The sequence below is a fragment of the Plutella xylostella genome, chromosome 17 (genome assembly GCF_932276165.1).
Source record: "Plutella xylostella chromosome 17, ilPluXylo3.1, whole genome shotgun sequence".
NCBI classification, from domain to species: domain Eukaryota; kingdom Metazoa; phylum Arthropoda; class Insecta; order Lepidoptera; family Plutellidae; genus Plutella; species Plutella xylostella.
In genome coordinates, this window is record NC_063997.1 from 172,813 (window position 1) to 194,306 (window position 21,494).

Sequence of the window (21,494 nt, forward strand, 5' to 3'; positions counted from 1 at the left end):
GGGTGTATTGTTGCGGAAACCCGATATTTTTCCAGCAAAAAAAGTCTCCTATGTATCTCAGGGATCTTGTAGAACTAGGTGAATGTAATGGTAAAAAAAAAGTATTTTTAAAATGGTACAGTAATTAGTAGTTTATTCGTTTCAAACATACATACAAATCTTCCCGCTTAGTATTATAGTAGATACTAGCTATGATGTTGATGACCGTGGTCATTGAGATTGACTGACATGTCCATATCCCGGCACTTCCCGTGTTGACGTCATCAGTGCTGGCGGTGACAGGCAATCTCTGATCCATCAGTGATGGAGAGTGTCGGACACCTGCCCCTGTCCTGATATACATATCAACTGATAACCAGATGTCGCGCGTCGCGTCATGCAAGATAGCTAATTAGTGGCTACGAACATTGTTAACTTATTTATCATATAAATTTTAATAGCAATTATTTAAAAGTAGGTAAGTACTTTATAATTATAGACCCCTAATCTACGACTAACAATATTACCTAACAATATAAAGATAAAGGCTAAGTACATACTTACCCAATACTTCCTAAGTGCTATCTCCTAGAAGAAAACTGCTGCAGATTATACAGGTGCTTTAGATTCGAGCCAGACACGAGCTTGAAGCAATGTCCCATGCAGTGATGCAGCAAAGTGTGTATGTGTGCGTGGTGCGTGCGGCGGCATTGTGAAGGTCGTGGGTGCTGCGGCGCGCGCAGCAACAAGCAGCGCAAACACACTATGCGGGTTTTAGTCCCGGCGGTATCATCACTTTTTTATTAAATTAATAAAATTTTCAGACAAATCCCCACAGAACTAACCTAAATAAATTTTTGATTTACCTTAACATAATAAAATAAACTTAATTCCATTTTCAGGAGGTAAAACAATCCCTAAATAAGTTGCACAATTTCAAGGGGCTGATCGCCCGGGACTCCAGCGGCAAAAAAAGCTTAATAGGGTAACGCGTTTACTGAACACAATCCTTTGCAGGCTCCGGAGGGCAATTTTGAATGCGCCGTCGTCGCTGATTTCTCCAAGGACCGCCATTGTTACAATTTATACGTACTACTCTGAAAAACTTCTGCCGGCTGAATCTGAATGAGTTGCTTCGCTAAAAATAGCACTTGTTTGTAAATACCTGGGGCATTGTGTGTTATAGGGTCCAAGTAGATAGACATACATATTTTATCTAACTATTTGTAAGTAGCTGCGCCAAGTAGTCAGATTCGGCTAGAGTCTAGGCCAAAGATGTCGTGGCTGGATAAGGAAGGGAGAGGACGAATGTTACGGGAGCTTTTTGAGTTTGACAAAGTGTTTCAAGTGGTATCTCTCTATGCACCATTCATCGGTCCTAATTTCCGTGGTGTGTGTCCACACTCGGGTTTACCTATTACATAAGGCGAGTGCAGTTGCGCCACGCGCGGCGCCGGCGAGGTCCGGGAGCGCGGGTAACGGCGTCCGCGCACGCGGCGGCGGCGGCGGCGGAATGCGCTGATTGGTCGCGGTTGCGTCACCGAAGGCCGTGCTGCGTCCGGAACCAGAGTGCCTGTTGACCAATCCCTAGGAGTTTTTTGTTGAGCGTGAACATGCTGATGTCTCGGACACGGATAGAAAGCTCATTAAAGTCATTATAGAATAAACGGATGGGACTTCTGGGTAAGATAAGATGACTCTGTATGTTGGTGCATGGCGCAGCTTGACTGGAGGGGCCATGGTCTAGCAGAGAGTTATTATACATACGTACTTACATATGTGTTCCAGTCCGCCATGGTTAACTGCTGAAAGCATACAAAACCTGAAGTTACTCAGTGTAACTTTAAAAAGCACGGACGCGTCTAAAGCACACTAATGTGTGCTTTTATCATTTACCTAGGCACTTCGCTGTCGCAAGATCGTGGTAGCGCATAAGAGCCTTAAACTATGCACATTGCACACCTGTGTACCTTTTAAAATGAGAATATCATGGCATGTGTATTGGTGATCCATCGTGTGCATTAACTATATCTACAACACTCCGTTAGCCGGAGCCAGATACGTTCTGTGGCTGCAGAGCCGTGGGCCGTATAATAAGATGATAACTAATGGTGACGAATGGGGGCCGCCATCACTCGTGAAATTGAAAGTTCAACGGCGGGTCTGCGCTGGGTGTATTTCCACTCCATCCATCTCGCGCGGAACGGGACTATGGAGCATGCAATATGTCTCGTGATGACTGAATGTGGGCTGGGGGCCTATTGCGGTGACCTTAGAAATATATATTTTTTAGTTCTCATAAAATATGTCAGAGGTAATATAAAATTTCTTTCCATTTTCATATGTGGCGAAATATCTCTTTTGCCAGACCAGAATGGTTATACTTCTTTTTCAGTGAATGTTCATATTATTATATGTCTTATTGCTAATCGCTGTCGAAAATTTTCTATTACCTACTAAAAACTTTATTGTATTAGTAAACTATTAGTTTAACTAACTATCTTACAAAAATGTCGAACCTGATCATTAACTCCAGAGTCACCGTAATTAGCCCCCCTGGAGACGAATGGACAGACGTGGGACAGACAGAGTCATTTCGTGTGTATATTATTATATTTATTATGTACGACCGCGAGTGACGCAACTGAAATAATTACTTAAACACGCAAATGAATAAATTTACAAAGAATGTACGTGGAGAGAGGGCCATATTTTGGTTAATGCACTGCACTGCACGTGCATTTTGTTGTAAATTATGTATGTACTTGGGCTGAGAGCTTTTAAGATTTGTTGGGGTTTGTCGCTGAGAAATTATAACATAACATGTTATACTTGAACACTTACTCGTAGCTTATGCCTACCAGTAAAGGAAATCATGATACAATCTTATTGACGCTACGGTTTGTCTATTCATACTTAATCAGAGTAAGGTTTGTATTTCCCGAAAAGCAGGGAAAATTTCTGATAAGTAAGTTCTAACTTTGACTTCCGTTTGATGGTGGTTGATAGCAAGGGGATTTATCAGTTACTTTGTCATTTAAATTGGTGAATAACTTATTCAGATTTATGGTATGATAGTATTTCTGATTGATCTAAAAATGGTATCAGTCTCTGTAACCTCTGTAACGGCGGCGGCGGCGCCACATACATAAGGGTCACTCTCGCTTACGTAAATGATGATGATGTCCTCTTCGTCGTATCCGACAACAGCGACTCTTGCTACACTCTGTTATGTGCTCTTATGTGGCTGGCAAGTCCGAACTTCGTCTTGAACACCCTGTCAAACCCGTTCTTACGTAAAAATAAGTTTCTAAATAGCCGTGGCTGCACTAACCACAACTGCACGAAATTCGTTCGTGTCAATCGATTCACTCCTTCATGTTTTGTGAAGCTACAGTAACCCCGCGACGCCCGTGTGTCAAGGCGAGCGTGCGTCTCGTATTGTTACTGTTGATGTTATTCGGAGGAAGTGCTCTCACCTCCCGTCACTGATCAAAGGAAAGGTCAGGCGGGGCGATACGATCCATATTGCGCATTTAGACGAATGCCTAACCTTGTCGAAATAAATGTGCTCCCATTATTCGATTAGATTGAATTATGAATAAATAATTTAGAGTGGAAGCGAAAACCGCATGAAAGGACCTTCCCTCGTGACATGTATTTCATGTCCTTATAAATTTAGATCCTGAGCAGTCAGATACAGACGCTAATCTAACTGGCCAATCCTTTCACCACGCCCGCCTCGGTGACAAACTCTAGGCTATAGTAGTAAATCCTTGTTATTGTTGTGGTAGAGTACACAACACAATGCTTGTAGTTGGCTCGCGCCGCAGTGATGTGGCTGCTGGGAGCCGCAAGTCAAGTGGGCCCAATCTCCGCAGCACCAGACTTTATGTCTTCAATTTGCCAAAACAAATCAGACCACGCCCGACTTATATTGCCAATAAATAACAGCACGGATAATAAAAAATACCACTTCGTAATGTTTTTGCATCTAAATCTTAAATGGTTGTTTTGGAAATTCGCCAAAGAACAGCACACCGGCTAAGGCGCTACAAACACAGAAACAGGTAAACACGCATGCCTGTTGCTTGTGTCTAGGCAAGTACATACTCCCAGTCGCTTGTATGTTTGTGTGTGTGTGTGTGTGTGTGTGTGTGTATGTGCGGAAGTGCCCTGTAGCCGGCGGCCGCGCTGGCGGAACCGGCAGATGAACATTTCCTGATACATTCCGTAAAACCAGTAAAATTTCGTTGAAAAAACGATAATCGCAAAAACCGGCTCCGTTTCAACTTCAATGGACATAATAGTTTTATTTGTTTTGGCTTTTTGGAAAGGTATGTTTAAGATATTTATTAGCTTTTCTACACAGACATTACTTACCTAAAGTAGAAAGATATTTATAGCTAAATTGATAGCCATTCAACACTACTGTGTTATTCTAATTTCCATATTAAGGTTTGTTTTCCGCAGGTGGGCTTTTATTATGCCTCTATTATAGACGGTGCCTATTGCGGGTGTTTTCAGGTCAGTTTCAGGCTCGCTATAACTGTCACCAGCAAGACTTGCGTCAGACAACATGGCGCTGGCCGGCCGCGCGCCGCGATCTGATTGGCTACTTGATATCAAAACATTGGCACCTTGCCGGCTGATAGCTCTATCTAATAGATTCCCCCCCCTTCCCCTCCATACATCTCGCATCTCGACACTATCAGTAGGCCTGGTGCCAACTGCTGTGACGACAAGCGAGTAGGTTTCCACAAGATGGAGGTGCGCGTTATTTTGGGCAAATTGAGGAAAACTGCGCAGGCGCTGAGTTTAATAAATAATAATGTGGCTAATGGATAAAATTGATCTCTAGAAATTGATTCCTCGCAGTATATATGTAGGTAGATCAGTCATGCAAAAGTTTCCGTGCCAATACATAACACTATATTAAAGTCCATATCATAATATTATAAATGTGCATTGTATTTTTCAGTACTTTTTACAAAACCTTCAGCAAGTGCTTGTAAAATACGAAACCCCGCATTAGGTAACCTATATAAGTAATACAAATATTTCAAAAGCACTACGTTTTAAATATAAGCAAAAGGTAAACATTTATTCATCAGTCGGCAGGTACTACATTTAGCGCATCGCTGGGCATAGAAAGTTCTCTTTGTCTAGAGAAGACAATTGGGGAATAAACGTGGACTCAATAAGCGATATTGCCGAATTTTCGCCGTTGAATAAACAACTATTATTGTGCACTTTCAGTGTATTTTTTTACTAGTCGTAGTCTGAATAACTCTTCCCTCTTAAAATACTGGCATAAATTTGAATGAAATTAAACTATGTGCTCTTATGGTAAAGGAAAACATTGAGAGGAATCGGCACATCCTGTTTTTTTTTATTATGTACCTTAAGTTCATTGTACTTGTTCAGGGAACGGCGATACGGCTCGCGTTATATCACTTGACTACAATGTACAGCGAAAAGAGGGTATACAATGTACATGGGATGGTATTTAGATAAATACTTACTTAGTTATCTACCATGTTTAGTGGAAACTATGATTAACTTTAGATCGAGTTAGGAACTAGCCTACAATCTCGTATGATAGTGTCCAAACAACAGATAGTCATATCATAAAAGTCAACAGTAATAACGGTGTAATTTGGCGCAATGATCATAAATCAAGTCATATTGTAATGAAATACAAAACAAATATGAACCAGTGCGGGGTCGTGCTGCTGCCATTTAACCAGGTGTACCTGTACATAGGTACACAGTACATTTGGTATAAGTATATTATGAACATATACAGAGTACCTGGCAGCTTTCGGCTGAAGTGTAGATAAGAAATGCAGCACTGTGATTGGTTATCATTGAGATCTACCCTAATGAGAAACTCTAAGGGCTTTCTACAATGTCGCTTGAAACCTAAAACTACCAGAAACAATATATTTTCGTTAACCATTCTCCAATTGGCCATGCTAACTTTTTGAACAAGAATGAAATGCTTAAAACCGTTTCGAGGAATATGCTTCCAGTACAATTTCTGATCATCAGATTTTAAATTAGGTCTCTATTTTTTTAATTATTCAATAAAAACTAATAACCTTCATTTGTCCTTTCTATGACGTCACATTAGGATCATAGAGTATAGTATACATACTGATTAGGATATATGCACAGAATGCATTTGCCTACAAAACAAAAGTAAACGTCAAACGTCAATAAACGCAAACCTCATGTACTCTGTGAACCTCACAGCCCGTGTCACCCGTGTGCACAGAGTAGGTGCCCGTGTGTTTATTTCTCTTTATTGATTTAGTTTATTTATTTTCTACCTTGTTTTGAATCTCTACTACGAATAAATAATAACCAGTGGATACTACGATGACAACAAGAACAGAGATAGTATTTATTCAGTGAGTATTATTGCTTCACAGAGTATTATTTGTAGGTTAAGAGTTAGATGACAGGTGGCAATGACATTCTACCTCACTGACGTTAAGTGACACTTGCTTTTTTTGTGGCGCAGGCAAAGGCACCAATATTTTAGTACGTTATGTGACGTCATACATCCATTCAGCCGACCAAATTTTAAAATTATATTAAAAATAGTTGTAATGAATAAAAATCAAAAATAACGAAATTAGTTTCTTAAAATGGTCTATATTTTCAAAATAAATTATAAAAAATACATATCATATAATGGTAGCATGGCCAATTACCCAATTACATACAGCATTCTTATCAGGTTATCAGTTTCACAGAATCATTTCTGCTCTAACATAATTAACTACACATTCGCGGGGTTCACGTATCCCTTTTATACGGAAATCCCTGGTCCCTTGTGGCTGCCGACACGCTCGCTCGCTGCTGCCGAAAACTTATAATATACGTGACAAAAGTTCAGTAATCCATTCAGCAACATTCAGAAACATGTTTGCAACTATTTACATGAAATTTGCCGGCAGCAGTCGACACGCCAGTAGGTATACGCAGTGAGACGTATGCCGCATGGATCAGATTTTTGGCTCCAGTTCAGCATTAATTTTCCATTTGGATTCATCACGTGTGGCGTCGACAAGTATCGCTCACAGCCGCCGCCGCTACACAGTTTGTTATATCTTTACACATTTATCGACAATATAAACATCGGAATGTTCTGAGGATGGAAGTTATCAAAAAAGAAAGTGATCTTGCGGGTTAATGAAACCGAGATCTGAATGATATCCATCTTAATTAGATTATCTACCTATTTATGTTTTGGCTCGCCACTGAAAAACGATCCTAGTGGAGTCATCCAAATGGATTCATGCACTGGACATCGTTTTCAATAATAATGATGCGGATTTTGGAATCCATTCATGGAAGTTGTCGTTTTCGTAGTCCGACGCTCAATTGCCCAGCAGCAGACTATCACTAGCTGGTGATGGATTTGAATTGCGATCGGATGATATTTTGAATATTTTGATCAGTGGTTTTCTTTTCAATTTGCGTATTATACATGACACTAAATAACAAGAAAATGAGACACAACAGCTAAAATTAAAATGTTGAAACAAAATTGAAACCTATCGTTTCGACATCAGATAATAAGGCAGGGAGTGTTCCGGTACAAATAGATCCTTATTGTATTTACTCTGCGACAGGTAACTAACTGCGCAGGCCATTTAGGGCGCAGTGCACGATAGTACCACTCATTCATTTAGAGATAGTTTTAATTAATAGTGGTTTGTGTTGGTATTAGAGAGAATTACAGTTAGGGATAAACTGGGTTTCTTAACTATGATTTTTATACGTAACTATAATTAAAAAATATTACACTCCTGAAATTTTATCTCCAAATATTTAAAGACTTAAGAAGAAGGTGTGAGCAGAGAATTGGTTAACTGATAAAGAGGTGTTGATCTCCATGGGGTGCCGCGAAGTAACAAGTGATGAGAGAAAAGCGAAAGAATAATCCTTAAGTACATAATTATAGGTATTATCGAATGCAATTAAAGGAAATGATACTACATTTAGCACTGAGCTCGATCCAGCTGCTAGCCTTAGTTATCTTTAAAAGTTATTTGAGAAAAGATTGTTTAGGCTGTGCTTGTTCTTTAGCTCTTATCACTTAGAGCAAGCCGTGATCCTCGGCGGTACAACAATAGCGGACAAGGTGAGGCAACTGCCGAAAGGGCAACACCCGCTATATATACACGAGCAGGCCACTCCACCTACCACATTGTGAACTGCCTGTCTCAGCCCTAGACACAGCATAGTTAGAGAACCTCTAGCAAGATAGATATTATATTATTTTAGCCACTATTAAAGATACAGCATCAAAAATATGTATAAAATATTGGTAAGAAATATTATATATTTATAGTAGTACACAGTAAATAGTCTTAATCATTGACATAATATTACTTCTTAATAAATAAAAAAGTTATTTCAATACCCCAAAAATTAGAAACTTTAACTTAAACTTTTAGTATAACTTTTATCGTAACTTACCTTCAAAATATAAGCAGAGAAATGCAGGCTATTGTTACTAGTAGTTACTTATCAGGACGTCCCTTAATATTTACCTACCTTCATAACCCTCACTTCACCCCCAGCTCCTGGTCTGCCTGACCGCCGCCCTGGCGTCGTGCAGGCGCCTGGAGCCGCAGTACCTGCCGCCTCGCTCCGGCGCCTACCGAGCGAGCGCGACGGCCTACGCCAGCGCCAGCGCCAGCGCGAGTGCCTTCGCCGACTTCCGCTTCGACAACCAGAACAACGGGGACGGGAGCTATCGGTACAGGTCAGTGATGAGTGGACTTGCTTGAGTAGGGAAAGGAACAATGTCGAAAACAGCCAGAGCTCTAGAAGTAGAAGGGTTGGAACTGGAACCCACCTACATAGACACATCAACATACTATTAGGTCATACTTTAACATCCTAAGCTGATTCGGCTGTCAGCGACTAACATCGTCTTGAGACTATATAATTATCTCCTCACCATGGTCTTGTTTGAATTAGTAAAGGCAGGAAAGTCTTAAGAGTTTATAAACAACTGACAGACGTTCATCTTCCTACAGATACGATACTCCAACCGGCATCTCAGCCCACGAGAGCGGGTCCCCGCGCGCCGTCGCCCGGGGGGCCGCGGGGGCGGGGGCGGCTGCGGGGGCCGCGGTGACGGCGGAGGGGGGCTACTCGTACACGGCCCCCGACGGCCAGCAGATCTCGCTCACGTACACGGCGGACGAGGCCGGCTTCCACCCCGCCGGCGCGCACCTGCCCACGCCGCCGCCCATACCCGACGCCATACTCAAGTCCATTGAGTTCAACAAGAGGAATCCTTCCAAGTAAGTTTATTGATGTACCCTCAATCCAAACTACTTCAGCAAATTTTTAGGAAATTTTATAGTAACCACTCACATCCCGGGAAATGAGAGACAATTAAAAATCTATTGTGTCTAGTGTACCAATCGGTCACTTGGACGAAAGACTGTGGTGCCTGGAGATAATCTGAGTACTTTCCGTCTCTCTTTTGTTGTTTTCCTATGGCAATCCCAAAAGTGCGGAAAGGTACTACGGCCAACCTTCTTTCACGTATCTCATAGCTCATCTCTAACCGAAATGATTTGTTTACTGTTTTTTTTTCTATTTCCTCAGCGATGAAGGAGCTTACCGAGACTCCGGCTACCGCTACTGAGCTGAAGACACCACGCTCTGGGTAGCACACTCGCGGGATGCAGTACTGTTGTTACACTCACTTCTATGATACTCAGTTTCAGTTAGTAGAGTTATGAAAGGCATGATTATTTATAACCTGCAATAAATTATTTTTATAATGAAAAACTATATTTTACTGTACCTACTTCTGTATTGAAGCTGCTAGAATTGGGCATGTTTTGTGCGCTCCTAAATTTAATCTTCTTGAACTAAAATGGTGCATCATACTTTTATGCCCTATCTAGGAGTAGAGAGCGATACGGCTCCATTGCTCCACCAAAAGTAAAACCTACATTCGAGCGTAGTTAGAGTAGAGTTCGACACCGTCAACTTTGCTACGGGTAAAATATGAAATATATTATTGAAGTATTCTCAAATTAGTTGCTCTAAAATCTCTAAATGAATGAAGAAAAAAGTTATAGGACGTTTTAGCGCTAATAAACTGTTTTGTACTAAATACTTACGCTACTACGAGGACGGCAGACGCGTTGCTCAGTTCCTATTACTTAATACTTAGGAGTATTCTGTCCGCTGCGGCTGCCGCTGTGTGTAGTTGAAGACCAGTGGCCGGAACATCGTGGACTGTAGCCTGGTGTATGGCACCAGGACCCAGGAGGGTTAATCTATACTGACGAAAAAGTAACGAGCGAGAGCTTTCGTATAATCAGCACATTTACTACAACGAGATAGAGTCGTGGCTCGCTCAACAGAGCTTCTAAGCTTAGTCTTTTGCACCCCCGGCACCGGATTAATTGTGTCAGAGTGTAAGAAATAATAAATTATGATATTGTACGAAACCTTACGATAGATACTGACGATTTGCAGTTATGTGACTTGTTGCTATTATAGTTTTCTTTGGTGGATAACATTGTTATCGAATGACAGACAATTTGTAAATTTTTGTTACTATAGGTGGCCTATTAATAATTATTATTTTACCGTATAAGTTCACGCAAATGCTATTGATTCTCCATGAACAATAAAAAAAATGGAATATGTTAGTACCCAATTACCCATAAGTACAACATTATCAGTCTACAACCATCAACTACTAGACAAAGGCGGTCCCCAACTCCTCAGCCTTCCTAATCCGACCACCAACGCTGCCTGCCTAATATGTTCGGATTGCACACAGAGCTGGAGAGCGACCCAGGCTATGTTTACCTCAGCTTCTACCGAGAAGACGTCTACCCCTGGCCCTGCAGATACAGATACTTCAGAAGATAGCAGACACTGAAATACGATTATTAAAAGTGACGTCACCCATGGATGGATCCAAAACTAGTCTGAACCTACCACACAGATACTTTCAAAGACCAAATATGGGTTCTACCTTTTGTGGCATAAAATTTATTTGCCGAATCTCGTATTGCATAGTAACGTTTGGTCAAAGTCTCGTTACGCCGAAAATCGTATGGCATAAATCTCGTTTAGTAAAAAGTTATTTCGCATAACATTGTTTAGCCTAATAATGGTATGGCCAAATCTTGAATAGCCTAATAATGCTATGGCATAGGTTTATTAGGTTTATACAAAGTAATAATATTCGTTTGGCTTTAACTTTGACGGAGCGTCTCCCTACATAGCGCAAACTGGTGCCTTGTATTGTTTCCGCTTTGGTTTTGATGAACATGTGCACCTAACACGCTCCTCCTCGCTTTGCTCGTCGTCGCACCTATTTTTAGGTTTCGATCTCATGGGGTTTGTAATAATTATATTGGTCGTTAACTTTCGATTTTTTGATCATACAATATCGTGATTTTCGGGATGTAGGAGAAAAATACCACAATTTGTACATTTACTACATAATTAATGTATTATTTATTAAGATAACATTACGAGAAACAAGATTATACATAGGTATAGACGAACATAAATTTGAGCAAACGAAACTTAGGTGTTTAAAGATTGTGCCTAAAGAGTTTTAGACGAAACGAGCCTTATGCCACATAAGTCTTGGCAAAGTGATGGTTCGGCCAAAAAAGTTTAGACCATACGAGTTATGCGAAATGAGTTTTGGTCAATAAAGATTATGCGAGATGAGCGGAACCCCCAAATATGAAAACAATAAATAAGATGAAAATAAATAATTTTATTCAATAATTTACATAGGTTCAGTTACAAACTAAGCAGAAAGCAATCCTTTTGTACATAAGTCGGGCAGTGTAACGGTAGAAAATTAACTAAACATGTTTTTTTTGTATTATTAAATTATGCCTCAGTAGCGGTACCCTCCGCGATGGTAGTCCCCGTGGTGCTGCTGGTTGTAGGAGCCGTCGTTACTGTCAACAAAATAAAACATTTATACAAAAGTATTTAACTATTTACGTACTTACTGGTAGGAAGTAAAAATAAATCGTTGTCGGTCTTGCACCCAAAAGTGATATAGCAGACGACGAAGCAAGCACCTTCAACCGCATTGAAACAAACCTGCCACTGTTGAAGACTGTTGGGCTGGGAAATGAACGTAACGAATGTATGTAACGGGGTGCCTTATGCCTTTTGATAGCAAATGAATTACTTATGTAGTACTGAAGCCATAATATATCTTATAGGACTAATTTCCATGAAAAACCCGTGAAGTTTTTCCTACCTGGACTGTCTGATGAGTTGCAGCGAGCGCAGGATGGCCTGCGGTATGGGCGGCGGCGTGGGCAGGTGCGCGCCGGCGGGGTGGAAGCCGGCCTCGTCCGCCGTGTACGTGAGCGAGATCTGCTGGCCGTCGGGGGCCGTGTACGAGTAGCCCCCCTCCGCCGTCACCGCCGCCCCCTGAGGGCCGGGGGCGCGCGGGGATCCGCGCTCGTTTGCCTTGATTCCGTTGCCGGTCTCGTAACTGAATATGAAAAATTATTTAAAAAATATTATTATAATAGAAGATAAAAGAGTCTATCAGCATCAGCCCACTGTCATCCACTATTGGGTATTAGGCATCCTTATGTGTATAAATAACAGCTTTTGCGGAAGTGTTGTTTTGAGTAGCAATGAATTCTAGGGCTAGAAGAGCTACAGAGCATTTTAATTAAATTTGTATCACCTGTAACGGTAGTTTCCATCTCCGTTGTTGACATTTTCGTAGCTGATGATGGGGATGTGGGGCCCGTCGTAGGGACCACGGCTGTGGGGGCCGCTCCGGGGGGCAGGGAGTCCCGCCCCGTGCCCCGAGTAGCCGCGAGCTGACACCGCCAGCAGCACCAGAGATAATACCTGGAATCACATAATTGAGATGTGAAAACAAATGACCCCAAAAAATTTACTCCTTCTCGTTATACACTTAGCTTTTGTTACGGAGCTTTGATGCAAGATCCAAAAAATATACGAATGAGTAGTGAGGACTAGGAGTCATCTTTTATGAAAATATTTTTTACCATTAGTACATTAGTACAAGGCGTGAGTGTATGTTTTTTTTTTTTACCATTTTATAAACCATTTCTATTGGTCTGAATATTCAAGACTTCTTTCTACTATCTTCTACGAGAGTTGATTCCCGAATGATGTTGTGAAGAAGACTCCTTGTCGTTTTATACTGAGATTGAGACCATGCATGAGCCATGCCATGTAGCGTGTTGCAAAAAATGAACTCTAAACCTTGATCTTCGAGATGCTTCTACATTTGACCTGATTTATAAAATATCATTCCATTATTCTATTACCTTACACCTCTGACCTTTAGTAGGGGCGGAGTCGAATCGGTTGATATTTGACGAAATATTGACGTTGAAGTGTCAAGCTCGAGTATTTTAATCAAAACAAAAGATTTCGGATTTGCCACTATCCACCACCACCAGCCACCGCGCACCGCGTCTGTGGCTCTATACACCAGGGAAATCCTACTGTAAACGCGACAGTTTTTAAGGATATTTGATGATTTTTCATGGGAAAACGATTAAAGCAATGTTTATGTGATTTGGTATGTAGACAGCACAAACCCACTGGATTAACAAATAGCTCTGTAATCCCGGATATCCCACAAAAAAAAAACATTTAGGGCTAGCTAACCTGGCAGGAAAAGATGCAAGCAGTTATCTGGTTTTGTACTACATATTTTGTCAAGATTTCACAATTTTTCAGGTATCTACTATTAGTATAGTTTTTTTTTAATACCAATAATGAGTCCCTGATGGATGTCACTGGCCTCATGTATTATGAGAGCAAGTTATCGTCTTCAAAAGGGTCCCCGTCTCACCTTAATAAGTAGTTAGGTACTTGCATATCGATATAGCCAGCCCACAGCTATTTACCTACTTGAGTGAGCTAATTCAGCACTTACATAAACTTAGTTGTCTACTGTGTTAGCTGAGGCCGGGGATCTGACGATGCTACAATTATTTAGTCAGTGAAAACACTAGCCAGTGTGTAATTTCTCATCCAACGTATACAGGATGTTCAAAGCCGAAAGAGGATGCATAGGCGCTCATTCTGGTCGATCTGATGATTCCGGAAATTCTTAACAAAATACATGAATGTCCCTGAACTGAAAAGTTACGTAATCAATTCAGTTTCTTATACAGGGCTAAATATATAGTTTTCGCAAATTTTACATACCTATGTATACCTACCACTTTTACAAACCTTAAGTATATATGTCCCATGGGGCAACTCAACATTATTTTAATGTCCAAAAAATACAAATAGGTACTCATCTTCCGTGACTAGGATATCAGCAACACCAGCATCAAACAACTAAAAACGTTTTAGGTAATGTGGTGGTTATTTAGTGTCGGCCTCTTGAGGGTGGAACTTATTATTGGGTCTGCTATTCAATTTCAACCTATTCGATACGGAGCTGATAGTTTCTGCAACTGGCTCACCCGAAAATAACCTTTTCACGTATCGTCTTAAATTATAAACACCCTTCTTAGATTTGACCACTGTCCCACCCCGCTGGTTCAAATTATAATAAATAGGGAAGGCTACGGATTAAATGAATTAATGAAATCTTACCGCTCAAACCGAAGGTGCCTTTTTGTAAATCAACTCGTGATCATAAACAAACTTTAGAAATTCATTTATAATCTACACATCTATGTAAGCCGTGACCTCGATAGTTTTTGAAAAAATAGTATTTTCAGGCTAAGAATAGATTTTTTCTATTATTTTCCAAAAGTACAAAAATACTTCACAAGTCCTTCTGAAACTTCTGAAACGTCCAACCAGAGATCGATATTCAGCTTTCAATACCAGTTAAGATTATTAAAAAACAACTTGCAATTTACCATCAACCATCCATTTATTGTTTACATTTGCTGCAAACTTACAAACTATTCTATTTTACAGCTAAATAAATAATTATATGTGTTTTCAGTTTATCACAGTCCGTGCCATGTGCATGTGCGAGGGTCGTCGAGGGTGCGGGGTCGCGGGGGACGCGAGGGTGGGGGCAAGGAGTGGGGGCCAGCTCAGTAGTGGTAGCCGCCGCCGCCGCCGCCGGAGCCACCGGAGCCTGCGCCGGGGTTGTACGCGCCCTCACTGAGGATAAGAAAAAGAAAATATTATTCTACAGCTGATTGTAATATTCAGTACGCAAGGACCAGGACGATAATAAGACAGGCTAACTTCTGTACATAGCATAATAATTATCTAACAACATTATGTAGTTATGTTGATGAGTAGTAGATATTGTACTTCCGACCACCATGTGACTAGTGCAAGGTGTCATAGGCCAGTCTGGAGTTTTGTAATGATGTTTCACGTCCTTTGTAGACCATGCTAGGTATTCAAGGGAGGTAAGCAACTGATACTCACGAAGAGGGATTCCTCTTGTTGAACTCAATGGATTTGAGTATGGCCTCAGGTATGGGTGGCGGCGTGGGCAGGTGGGCGCCGGCGGGGTGGAACCCGTTCTCATCTGCGGTGTAGGTGAGCGAGATCTGCTGGCCGTCGGGCGCGCGGTAGGAGAAGGAACCCTCGGCCGTCACCGCGGGGCCCTCGGGCCCGGGCGCGCGCGGGGACCCGCTCTCCTGCGCTTTGATGCCGTTGCCGGTCTCATAGCTGGGGGAATGGGGGGATAGTTAGGATATGAGGTCTCCGAGACAGTAGTAGCTGTCACAGACTTGGACGTTAGCTTTGCTATACAAAGTTAAATGCAGTCTGCAGAGCCTTTACTAACCTGTACCGGTAGGATCCATCTCCATTGTTGACATTCTCGTAGCTAATGATGGGAATATTGGCTCCACCGCCACCACCGCCGCTACCGCCCCCGAACCCGCTGCCACCCGCGCCGCCGCCCGCCCCGAACGAGCTGCCGCCCCCGTAGCCGCTCCCCGCACCCCCCGCCCCCCCGCCGGGCCGCGGGGGCAGGTACTGCTGCTCCAGCCGCCCGCACGCGCCCAACGCCACCACTGCCGACGATACTACCACTATCTGGAATCACACCAACGGTTCTTATATTATTATTCATAACTTATTGAAGTGTGATAGACTAAAGTAATAATATCAAGGTAGGAATCATAAAATGTATGTTACTGGTATAGATACAATTTGAATTGTAGTAAATCTAATGAGGGTGAAGCGCTGCTTAAAGTGATCGAAGATCGTTAGAATGGATGACATAGGAATATTTTCAACTAACAACTTCAACTAGAACTCCTATAGTGCAATAGTTTCTATGGGGCTGACATGATTTGAAGATATCCCAAAGTCATTTCTATAAATTACACGATTTCAAAAGGGTCAAGAGATGTCGACCCGGAAAATAGAAAAGCTGTAAGTAAATTGGGATTCATTACGAGCGGACGAGAACGGCGCCACTTGAGGGTCCCGGGCGGACCATTTATACCTACCAAGAATTTTATTTCTTGGATTGGGGGATAAGTATTCTTTGTATGGAGATGGGAAAATTTGATGGCCTGGTTTGATTTTTTCTAAGATGCTAAGAAGATCCCTGCCGCCGGAAACTCACCAGGAGCGCAGACATTTCAGGAAGTAGTTTCAACTCCTCGTGCTGAAGCAGGTACTGTCCGTGGTTCGGCTGGTGGCTGAATACTGTTGTCGGGGATGTGCCTCATTTTATATTGCTCCGTTTTGCCCTTTCTCGGTTTGCATCACCTTGTGCGTGCCGCCGGTATCGGCGCATCGGCCGCGAGCTTCAGCCTGATCTTTGCTTATTTCGTGAAACCCTCCGTTTCGGGCTTTATTACCCTTCATTACGGTTATGATGCTCCGGTAATTTCGACATTATTGTTTAGGCAATATTGATTCATTGCGCTTTCATTTCACACGTCTAGTGAAATATATTGCAGCGATTTTAGGCTGCCCGCAGGCTGTTCTGTGCTGTGCAGGCGTGCACCTAGGAAGCAGTGTAGAACGTGAAGAAAATCTGCATAAAAAGATAGTGAGTATGTACTTACGCCTACTAACTACATTTCAACTAACTTTTATTTAAGTACATAGCTAATGGAGATGAGACGTTTTAATGAATGAAAAACTCATTTATTCATAGAGCTTCCGTTTCCGGAACAACGAAGTTTTCTCAACAATAATACTATGCAGAGAATCTTGTTTCAAGTACTGTTTTAGTATTTATTTAAAACTTTGGCAAGAATGGTTTTCTTTCAAGAGTGCGAGGGTTTATCCAATTAGGTACTTACTCTCCTGGAATAGATAGGCTTTTATTTTTCCACCCACAACATTTAATATCAGACAGGTCAATATTATATTCTAATTTCTAGCAGAATAAGAATCTATAACTGTCTATCTTAAAGATCAATGTACCTAATCGGTATCTAACAGTACCTATCCACTCATCATGGCACATGATCCGATTCATGAAATCAGATTAGTATCCGATGAAGACCGGAGGCGTCGACGTCAGACAATGATATTGTTCTGCAAATGTCACGCGCCGACCGTGACCGGACCATCCGCAGCACTCCCCGATCCACTGTCCAGCGCACCCTGCAGGCGGTCTACACTCTACCTGTCCCTCTCTACCACCAGCCACGTGAGCGAGACGACACCACGAGAGTGCAACAAGTGGCAGGCCCAAGCTCGTCAAGTCTCAGGTGATCTGGTTCCGATCGCATCCGCTTGGGTTTACTGGCGTTTGCGAAATCTTAATCGTTTTAAATATTTTTGAAGGCGCTTCGGCTCTGGATTCCTCGTTTTATTATCAAACGTCGAAGGTTAGAAGGGTTTGTGATTGTATTTTTGTGGTTGCCTTCTCTTGTGATTGTGTTCGATTCAATTATTATGTCCTAGTTTAAGATCGGTAGTAGTTTTTAAACGGTTTGTGTGTTTGATTATCGCTCTGGTCATAAATATACCTACACATCAATTAATTTTAATGTGGTCTATACTAAGGTACGGTCAGCTGCATAAGTAGCTATACACTTCTGTGCCTTGTCAAAGTGACGAAACGTCAATGTTTCAATGAATGGATAGGCGGTTTCAGATTGACAAGGTACAACAGTGTACAGCTACTTATGCAGCTGACTGTACATCGATACAACAGTTAACTAATTAACTATTTTAGAATTATACATATATTTGAAGTATGTAGTAGCGAGTACCTATAAAATGATCTGTAGCGCAAAAGATAAGTAAGTGAAGTTGACACACACTTAAATTAAGTGATGTTGGAAGTTGAGAGCTTCGATTACTATATTTAAGTATTAGATCTGCGCGGTGGTAGCCTCTGGGCCTGGACTATAGTAGAGCGTTGCGGCACCGCGCCCCGCCCGCGCCTATATTGTAGCTAAGCAAACTCAAAGTCTACCTATTTAGGTACTTAAGCATAATATTTGTAATTATTCATGGACCTTACTGGAAACTCAAAACGTTAAATGTCAAAGTTCGAGGAACCATGGATCTCAGTCATTCGCAACCCAGTTATTCCGAGGCACCTGGTCTGGAAGACTGCCCACAGTGCCCACTGCTGCCCACGATCAAACAGAAACAAAAGAAGCCTCCACGTGACGTCCCGCCGCCGCCGCCGCCGCCACGGGGCCGCCGAGACGACGTTGCATAAAGGGAAAAATGAAAAGAAAATGATAGATCTAATAATAGAAACACGGTGGTGACAGTGCGCTCAATGAAACTTCGGAGAACTAACAAGCTTCAGCGATTCTCTAACTTCTCCGGTTATCGAAATTCCATGGGGTTACTTGTAATACAATCACCTGGTTATATGAACTGGTACGCGACTGCCGACTTATGAAGTATCAGGCATCATACTTCGTAGATTTGTTCTACCAAAAATATACTTATGACTTTATGGCTTAGGCCTCAACCTATTGGCTCACATGAAGGATAGGAATACATACGACAATGATACGGGAGATGTGTTTATTAATAAAATTTATAATACTTCAATATTTCAAAAGGGAGAACGCGATACGACGTGACGAGCAACAGTGACCAGCCCGACCCGCAGGTATCCGATGTCCAACTATCATCCCTCCAGAATAGCTCTACAAGGGAAATGAGATGTTTGTAACAAGGTATCTTGGCATTATCTTTAGTAAGTAAGTATACTTACACGTAAATTAATTTAAAAGAAATTACAGTATTTTACATGGACGTAGATAAAAAAAACACTCGAATAAGCAGTGGGATTGCATAATGAAAAATATCACATGAAATCACTGAAAACTTTAAAGCTCGCGCTCTACATATAAGCTCGCGGGCATACTTTATGTACTTAGATCAATAATCCTCAACTATGCTTGGAACTCATAATCCTGCAATGGTACCTAAACAGAGTTCACAAGCAATTAAATGGTTCCCCAAAATTCAAATTTTTTAAACATTTAATTTAGAAATTGGTCTTATAATATTCAAGTTTTTAGTTTAAAGTTAGTATGAATGTTGCCGATAATCTTTTCCGTGTAGGAGTAATTTGGTTCTATTGTTTGTTACTGGAACTCTATCATTGTAATTCGTGAGTGTAATTAATAGATAAACTCTAAATATTTATTTCGTTTATATTATGCAAATGTTCCGCTCCCTGGCGTGGTCCGTAACTGCCTTTTTTAGGGCAATTTAATCAAGCTCGGAAAATGAAGTATTAAAAATGTAATCACTCATTTTCACCTGCTCAAAAAATATACTTACTTATAAAGGTATAGACTACAACGATGAAAAGGCTTCAATGGAATTTATAGAAGGTTCGGAAGTCTAATAATCATAAGTCTAACTAAAGTATGATTAATGAAGATGACTGTGTTTAGTATCCAGCTGCCCTACACTATTAAACTTGGTGCTACAACTTCCATGCTATTGTTGAAAGACTTTCTTGTTTCAATATGTAAATAGTGCAATAAGTTTGTGTCTAAAATAAACATGGAGTTAAGAGTTGCATCGAAGTTGTGCCTCCGCGGTGACACGGATAATATCTCTCGCGCAGCCCGCCATTGTTCACCGGAGAACAAAACAGATGGATATTGTTCCAGATTATTCAAGTTAAAAAAAGTAGAGATGCATATGTACTTATAAAATGTTTGTAGAGACGTTCATTTCACATCTTATTTTGTCGCGCCGTTGCTTGCAGGAAGATTACATCTGTAGCATCGTATTCTTGTAGTAAACACTCCAACTAAAAGGGGGATGTTGTAAGTTTGACATGTCTCTATGTTGTACCTATCTGTGAGATATCGTGCGTTAATTTTATAGTGTTTTGAGTGAAATGTTTTCAGAAGTTTATACATAGGGTGTTTATGTTATATAGTCGATAGTCCAACTCAGATGGCGAGCCCGTCGCGGCACCCATTAGAGGGGTAACTTGCAGGTTTCAGGCAAGTGGCAGTCCCGGGGGAAATCTAACTTGTGGTGTCGCCGCCGCCCCGCCGCCGCCGGCCGCACTATTATTCATCGAGGACTTAGGTTGGGCTTCAACACTTATTACTACAATATTTACACATACGGTGACTCTATCGAATGCTTATCGTAGTAAAAGTATCCCATCCTTATTTTTTATAGCTGACCTTTGATATGGCCTATGACCCTTTGACCTATAAATTTGATAAAAGTACCTAAATTTGTTCTGTGTTCCAGTAATATTTAAAAGTTAAACTAAACTTCATGTCCTGTCCAGTCTGGCGAAAGACAGTCTGGGAAAAAATAAGTATGGAACACGTACGAAAAATAATGGCGAGCACCGCTCACAGAGTACTTTTTACGCTATCATAGACATCTTTGGCTTTTGTCATCTGTCAGTGTCAGTCAGTCAATCGTTTAGTTTGAAAAATAATTTAAATTCATAAATAAATTAAGATTTAACAGTTATTTATATATTATTATTACTGTGGATAAGTGCAGTGTTTGTGTGGAGGTACCTAACTATTAGTGTTGCTTGATATTATTGATAATAATTATGTTTTATAAAACTTGTGAAATATGTGGTTTAAGAGCCGCTAGCCGGTCGTATAGATGGCCAAAAGAGAATTTTCATGGCCAAATTTCCACTGGATGAGGAAAGGTAAGCTACAATTAAAGGCTAAAGCATAGGATTTAGATAATTTATATGTATAAAAAAGTTAAAGTCTAATAAAATAACTGGAGGGTCAGCACAACCAACAATAGTGCATGAATGTTTTTTTTATCGATATCGATATTTTTATTTATCATTAGTACGCACAGCTCATCAATCAGAACAACTTTTGTCTACTAGTTTTGGAAATTAGCGAAAATCAAATTCGGATCTCCATACAAAAATTACCAGTGACTTTTATTATACCTACTTAAATAATATTTAATTGTTTAATAATAATTATAAAAATGTTGTTTGCAGATGTAAACAGTGGGTTAAGATGACCGGTAAGGAGGATCTGGTTTATGTGCCTATTGAAAAGCTATATCAACTTAAACGAATTTGTGGC

General features: G+C 41.0%; 3 protein-coding genes across 3 annotated transcripts in view; 1 reads left to right on the plus strand and 2 right to left on the minus strand.

Annotated features, from left to right (window-relative positions):
* LOC105391872 (pupal cuticle protein 20) overlaps nt 1-9,661 on the plus strand; it is a 43,437-nt gene extending 33,776 nt beyond the window's left edge. The window contains exons 3-6 of the mRNA XM_048626706.1: nt 8,097-8,137; nt 8,580-8,764; nt 9,042-9,311; nt 9,622-9,661. Coding sequence (XP_048482663.1) covers nt 8,097-8,137; nt 8,580-8,764; nt 9,042-9,311; nt 9,622-9,661 — 536 coding nt within the window. The remainder of the gene's footprint in view (nt 1-8,096; nt 8,138-8,579; nt 8,765-9,041; nt 9,312-9,621) is intronic.
* Nucleotides 9,662-11,753: 2,092 nt separating this feature from the next.
* Nucleotides 11,754-13,108, minus strand: LOC105391870 (pupal cuticle protein 20-like). The gene is made up of 4 exons (XM_048626851.1): nt 13,094-13,108; nt 12,716-12,885; nt 12,275-12,514; nt 11,754-11,963 (listed from the first exon to the last, which is right to left on the minus strand). The coding sequence occupies exons 1-4, from the start codon at nt 13,106-13,108 to the stop codon at nt 11,900-11,902; spliced, it is 489 nt and encodes a 162-aa protein (XP_048482808.1). The 3' UTR covers nt 11,754-11,899.
* Nucleotides 13,109-15,077: 1,969 nt separating this feature from the next.
* Nucleotides 15,078-16,594, minus strand: LOC119691496 (pupal cuticle protein 20-like). Its single transcript, XM_038109110.2, has 4 exons — nt 16,580-16,594; nt 15,788-16,041; nt 15,424-15,669; nt 15,078-15,147 (listed from the first exon to the last, which is right to left on the minus strand). The coding sequence occupies exons 1-4, from the start codon at nt 16,592-16,594 to the stop codon at nt 15,078-15,080; spliced, it is 585 nt and encodes a 194-aa protein (XP_037965038.2).
* Between the last annotated feature and the right edge of the window lie 4,900 nt (nt 16,595-21,494).

What these genes read in the sequence shown, in the direction of transcription:
- LOC105391870 (XM_048626851.1), bottom strand. An exon ending in GATGGAAACTACCGTTACAG is followed by an intron (nt 12,515 to 12,715) that starts GTGATACAAATT and finishes TTTCATATTCAG; the next exon opens with TTACGAGACCGGCAACGGAA. An exon ending in CAACTCATCAGACAGTCCAG is followed by an intron (nt 11,964 to 12,274) that starts GTAGGAAAAACT and finishes TTTTGTTGACAG; the next exon opens with TAACGACGGCTCCTACAACC.
- LOC119691496 (XM_038109110.2), bottom strand. An exon ending in GATGGATCCTACCGGTACAG is followed by an intron (nt 15,670 to 15,787) that starts GTTAGTAAAGGC and finishes CCATTCCCCCAG; the next exon opens with CTATGAGACCGGCAACGGCA. An exon ending in AACAAGAGGAATCCCTCTTC is followed by an intron (nt 15,148 to 15,423) that starts GTGAGTATCAGT and finishes TCTTATCCTCAG; the next exon opens with TGAGGGCGCGTACAACCCCG.